The sequence below is a fragment of the Spermophilus citellus genome (genome assembly GCF_964194105.1).
Source record: "Spermophilus citellus genome assembly, chromosome: 18".
NCBI lineage: Eukaryota > Metazoa > Chordata > Mammalia > Rodentia > Sciuridae > Spermophilus > Spermophilus citellus.
This window is the reverse complement of record NC_138200.1, coordinates 11,874,282-11,880,583: the sequence shown is the minus strand read 5'-3', so window position 1 is coordinate 11,880,583 and position 6,302 is coordinate 11,874,282. Positions and strand designations below refer to the sequence as shown.

The 6,302-nt window shown below is 43.7% G+C and overlaps 1 protein-coding gene across 1 annotated transcript; it reads left to right on the top strand.

The window, feature by feature from the left end:
• Window positions 1-1,269: 1,269 nt before the first annotated feature.
• Window positions 1,270-3,421, top strand: TEX101 (testis expressed 101; the record flags this gene model as incomplete). Its single annotated transcript, XM_081273688.1, has 4 exons — window positions 1,270-1,333; window positions 1,728-1,925; window positions 2,900-3,031; window positions 3,192-3,421. The coding sequence occupies 4 exons, from the start codon at window positions 1,270-1,272 to the stop codon at window positions 3,419-3,421; spliced, it is 624 nt and encodes a 207-aa protein (XP_081129814.1).
• Window positions 3,422-6,302: the final 2,881 nt, after the last annotated feature.

Here is a 6,302-nt window from a genome sequence, read left to right as displayed (position 1 = left end):
CCCCGCCTTCCGTGTCTCTGGGAGCTGGATTGTGCGAGAAATACCAGCGCCCGCATGTTTGGCGTGGTGAGATTCTGGTGAGGTCATCCTGCAGCCAGCAAGAACTTGCTGCTTTAAAGTGGGGGGAAAAGGAGGAAAGCGACTTAGATTCCTGGATCTGGAAGAAAGGGAAGGCCCTGGGCCAGACTCTGAGGTCTGAGAGAGGAGGGCCTGAGGCCCAGACTCCCGGGTCGGAAGAGAGAGGACTGAGTTTTGAGCTCCCAGGTCTGGGGGAGGAGGGCTGGGCCTGGACCGCTGGTCCTGATATAGGAGGCTGGGCCTGGACCCCCGGGTCTGAGGGAGGGGGCTGGGCTGGACCCTGGGTCTGAGGGAGGAGGACTGGGCTGGACCCTGAGTCTGAGGGAGGGGGCTGGGCTGGACCCCTGGGTCTGAGGGAGGGGGCTGGGCTGGACCCTGGGTCTGAGGGAGGAGGACTGGGCTGGACCCTGAGTCTGAGGGAGGGGGCTGGGCTGGACCCCTGGGTCTGAGGGAGGGGGCTGGGCTGAACCCCTGGGTCTGGGTGGGGGCTGGGCTGGACCCTGAGTCTGAGGGAGGAGGACTGGGCTGGACCCCTGGGTCTGGGGGAGGGGGCTGGGCTGGCCCCTGGGTCTGAGAGAGGAGGGCTGGGCCTGAGGGAGGAGGGCTAGGTCAGAGGGAGGGGTGGGCCTGAGGGAGGAAGGCTGGGGGTTGGATTTTTAGGTCTGAGGGGGCAGGGTTATTAGCTCAGACTCCTCCATCTGAGGGAGGATGCTGGGGGCTCTGAATCTTGGATCTTGAGGGAATGAACCACTGCAACCCTAATTCCTGGATCCCCAGGTAAGGTAGGGCTGGTGTCTCAGAATCCTGGGTTCTGATGGAATTAGGGGCTGAAGGCTGGCATATTAAGTCCTTGAGAAAATACTGATTTAAACTTGACTCCTGAGTCTGAGGGAAAAGGAGTTTTGGAGCCCAGACTCCTAGATCCAGTAGTTTAATGGTATTGAGTTGTCAGATTTCTTAGTCATAGGGAATGGGTGGCTGGGTCTGGGAATTACAGTCATGGAAATTAGGCATAATAAACTTTTCACCTTTCTTAAACTCACAAGTTAGGGACAGACTGACTTCAGAGGTCATAATCTTGTATACCATAAATCTACCCTAAAGCAGTATTTTCCAAAAACCTAGACATTACCTTTTCTACATCAAATCACAGATCTTGATCAGTTCTTCCTAACCTCTCTAAAAGAAGCCATGCAAGCCTACCATTTCCAGGATTTCCTGTTCCTCTTTCTCCTAGGAGTCTCCTCCTTGACCTGTAAGTATGTGGGATGGGGAGAAGAGCCCCTGGGTCACAGAGGATGGATTTATGGTGAAAAGGGAGTCACTTTGAGAAGGGAGAGAAGGGCAAGGGTTATCTTCATCTCATTTTCTTTCCAGTGGCCCAACATTTATATTGTCACAAGGGTGTGTATATGAATATAGAAGATGATCCAGCCCAAACATTTAACTGGACCACAGAGAAAGTTGAGACTTGTGACAATGGAGAACTTTGCCAGGAAAGTGTATTAATGATTACAGCAGGTAAAAAGAGAGTGGAGCAGTTGGTTGGGTGGGAGAGAGGGTTATTTTGCCCATATCACTGCTGTTTCCCCTTCGCCAGGTGAGGCATGAGGCCTGCCATCCATTTTTCTTTCCTCCTCTCTCATCAGGGGACAAGACAGCCGTTTTGGCCACTAAGGGCTGCTTCGCGCAATTGATGGAGGCAATGACATTCGTCCAGCACACTTCATCTCCTGGTTTGACTGCAGTATCCTATAGTAGCTACTGTGAGGATCCACTTTGCAACAGCCGACAAAGCATAGTTGATTTTTGGAAAACACAAAAGACATTAGATGCCCCGGAAGTAGGTGAGATTGTATTTTTTTTCCTCTTTGTGTTCTTACTTGACCAAGTGGTAAATGCACAAAAGTACCTCCCAGTCAAATTAATTTTCTCTAAACAGTTACCTTTGTGGGTCTAAGCAATGCTCAGAGTAGAGCTCTAGGACATCAGTGAAGGCTGGAGTGTAAACTGAATTTATATTTATGAAGCAACAATATGTCTGTTGCTTTTTTTGAGTAGGGTGGTGGTATTTATTGTCAATCTAACAATTTTAGTTCCTCATTGCTGCATGATGTCAGCCCAATTCCCCAATTCAACCTCAAAGCTTATAATAATCTGACCCTGTCTATCTTTTCACTTCATTTCCCTCTTTCATTTATTATGTTCTATTTGGGGCTAATATTCAGTCCTCAACAATGGAGGTGGTACTGGTCATTAAAAAGAAAAAAAAAAAAACAGTTCAGCTGTACTTGTGCCTACCTACTGAGTATTATCCCTGAAGTTTCTCAGTTTTTCAAATCCACCAAGCTGGTTCACATCTCTTGAACTTTGTCCTTGCTGTCTTTTTTGTTACCCCCACCAAAACTCCATTTTTACATAGCTAACCTCTGTTCATTCTTCCTCTTAAATCAAGTTTCAGCCCTTTGAAAATATTTACCTGATTTTTTTAGGTAGTTAGGTCTTCCTCCATTCCTTTGCCATTATACCTTGAACATAATTACTACTCAGTTGCAGTTAATTACATGTCTCTCTCCCTATAAACAATGATGCTAGAATTGTATCCTTCTCATCTATCTTTAAACCTAAGCACAAAGTTTGGAAGTAATGTGGATGGGGTTCTGACACAAAATCAGCTGGGGAAGGATGGGGAGGCTTTAGTAATGGGCTTGATTAGAGTGGCATAGTCAGGAAAGGCTTTGGGAAAGGAAGGCAGCAAGGAGAGAATCCTTCAGAAGTGGGTGGGATATGTCCCTTAACTGTCCTTCTCTTCCCCCTCTAGAGACCACCAGTATGACAGCAACCCTCCATTGCCCAACCTGTGTAGCTGTGGGGACCTGTTTAAGTGCTCCTTCTCTGCCTTGTCCCAATGGTACAAATCGATGCTATCGAGGAAGAGTTGAGCTCAGTGGAGGTAAAGTGAAATGAACATCTGATGGTGTCAGAAGTTGGAAAACCAGACATCTGAGTAGATCCTGAGAGGGGCTGGCACTCAGAATTTCAAAGATGAGGGAGGATTGGCTTCTCCTCTGCTTTCCTAAAATATTCCTGTCTCCCCATCCTTTGTTCCATAGGAAGCATAGAATCATCTGTGGAGGTCAAAGGCTGTACAAGCACAATTGGTTGCAGGCTGATGGCCAGAATCTCATCAATCGGACCCATGGCAGTGAAGGAAGTGTGTCCTCATCAGTCTGTCTATCAATCCCGAAAGACTGAAAGTGGAGCCACTTGGCTTCTCGTTTCAGTTTGGTGTTTAGCATTATTGCTACCAACACTGCTGCAATCACTTATCCATTTTTCCTGAGAAGGCATTCCTATTCCTGTGTCTCAGGAAACTTTTGACCGTGAGGCTTCTGACTGCTGGTCATCAGTTGAAGGTAGAGATTTGAAGGAGAACAGAGAGAGAGGCTGTGGATATATTTGACATGTCTAATAAAATTTCCATTGTGATTTGTGAATACCTCAAGACTAGAAATGGAATTTTAGTGCTGAAATAAAATTTGTCTTCAACTCATACATTTTCCAAACAGGAAATATGAGACCTAGAAAACTTAGAACTGAGGGGTTTTTTGTTGGTGTTGTTTGTTTGTATTTACAGAGCTATGGAGAGAGTCAAGACATGAACTTAGATATTTTGACCTAAAGTCTGACTTTCCTTTTACTCTAATATGTTAACTTCTCTTGCTAGCTGGACTGTGACTAGCCTCCTCCAGAATCCTTCTAGCACAATCTTACAGCCAAAGTTAGTGGCTTTGTGGTTCTAATATATTCCTAGAAGGGAAGGCAGAGAGAAAAATCAGACTCTAAATTCCCTGATTATAATGAGCCCATCTCCTTATGTCCTGTCTGTCCCTTGCCTGCTCTGAAGCATTTTCTCCTTACTCTGTGGTTTACTTAATGATTCTTCGATAGACAGAACTTGGGAAGAAATTAGGGTTTGGCAGACTATGATGAATGGGGTCCTGGGATTTAGGAGGAAGATATTATTTGGAAAATTCTCGTTTGCTTATTTACTTATTACTAAAAAACATAAAATCTTTTTTGGGGGGTACTGGGGGTTGAACTCAGGGGCACTCAACCACTGAGCCACATCCCCAGCCCTATTTTGTATTTTATTTAGAGAGAGGGTATCACTGAGCTGCTTAACACCTCACTTTTTGCTGAGACTGTCTTTGAATTCAAGATTCTCCTGCTTCAGCCTCCTGAGCAACTGGGATTATAGGCATGCACCACCATGCTTGGCTAAAAATACATAAAGTCTTAACTATAGAAGACTCAAATCATACAGGAGGCATCCAGAGAAAGTAAAATGTGGGGTGGGGGTGGGGACAAAAACACAAAAACTACTAGATAGTTCATAGAGGAAAATGGTTTTCTTTTTTAAAGGTAAACTCAGAATGACATTTAATATGCCAATAAGTGTTAATAAAAACAAGTCAAAGAAAAAACAAGTGCAAACATGTTTTAGATCAAATTTAATGTGAAAACAAATGAGAATTTTTTGTCATCTATTAGCCAGTGTTACTAGTTAAATGGTAATCACAGACAAAACATATTTTGTGAAAAGCTTGGAAGAGTCTCTAGTCATTCTGGCATTTCAGACAGCTATGTACAGTATTATCAAGTTCAGTTTATATATGCAAATGTTGAAGAGAAATAAGGCAAAACATTTTAAATCAGACTAACCATACAATCAAGCGCAAAAATTGGGAGCAGGAAGAAGACATTATTGAAAAAAGCCAGGGAAGGACATTATCAGAAAGAAGTACAAAACCAGTAATTATTTCACATTAATATAGCATTCTAAAGGAGGAAGGTGCATTTTTTCAATGAGCTAACTTCAGAGTTTAAAGAGGAACAAAAAGATAGTCATTTTTCATCAAGAGCTGCTATATTAGTGAATGCAGAAAGCACACACATTTTTCAAAATTTCAGTCTATGAATTGTTTAGTTTTTTAAAATATATCTATCATAGTCCAAAGAAGTTTTTACAGTTTATACAAATATTCAGGTCACAAACTCAAGGGCACAAACTTTTTTTTTTTTTTTGTATTGGGAACTGAACTCAGAAGCACTTTACCACTGAGCCAGATCTCCAGCCCCCTGCCTTTTTTTTTTTTTTTTTTTGAGAATGCGTCACTAATTTGTTTAGGGCCTCAACAAGTAGCTGAGGCTGGCCACAAATTTGCAATCCTCTTGAGTTGCGGGGATTTCAGGTGTGCTCCACCGTGCCCAGCCATAACTTTTTAAAACATATAAAATATTTTAATAATTTTTATCACAATCCCACATTCGACCAAATGGAAGATAGAGACTTCATCATTTGAATAAACCCAGTCACATCAGGGTATTATTCTCAGTTAGCTCAGATTTAAGTTCAGTTAATGCAGGGCTTTCCTTCCAGTGTCTTCATTCATAGTTTTTGTTACAGTCCTGATAGGAAGGAGGTGACTGTGTTAGTCTGTTCTTTGTCACCATAACCAAACACCTGATATAAACAACCTAAAGGAGGAAATATTTATTTTGGCTTACAGTTTCAGACGTTTTGGTCCATGGTGGCCAGGCTTCAAGGCTGAGGGATCATGGCAGAGGAAAGCTGTTCAGCTCACAATATCTAGGAACTGGGGATGGGGGTTGGAGACCAGGGACATGATATAGTCCCCAGTGACCTACTTCCTCCAACCGAGTCCCACATGCCTATAGTTTTTACTACTTCCTAGTAGTCCATCCAGCTATCAGTCCACTAATAGATCAGAACCTTCATGATCCAATTTCTTCCCAAAAGCCCCACCTCTGAACATTTCTGTACTGGGGACCAAGCCTTCAACACGTGAATCTTCAGAGGACTTCATATCGAAACCATAACGACAGCTGTCTAGGTTTGTTTCTTCGTGCTCTTCTCATTACTCATGTCCAAGGTCTTACTGAAGCTTGGTACTTGGCTTCTATTCCTGCTGAAATGGAATCTGCGGACCTTGACTAGGCATCGATGAGAATCTACATGGGCCTTTTAAGTTCTGCCATCCCTCTCAGGCACTTTCAGAAGACACTCCCTTTCAACTGCTCTCAAGTCCCTTCAGGGAACTTCAGGAATCTGAAGCTGCCGTGACATCCCCATGTAGGTGATGAAAATTCTCCTAAAGGTCTAGAGAAAAGAGAACTTCGTAGGAACTTGTTTCCTCTCA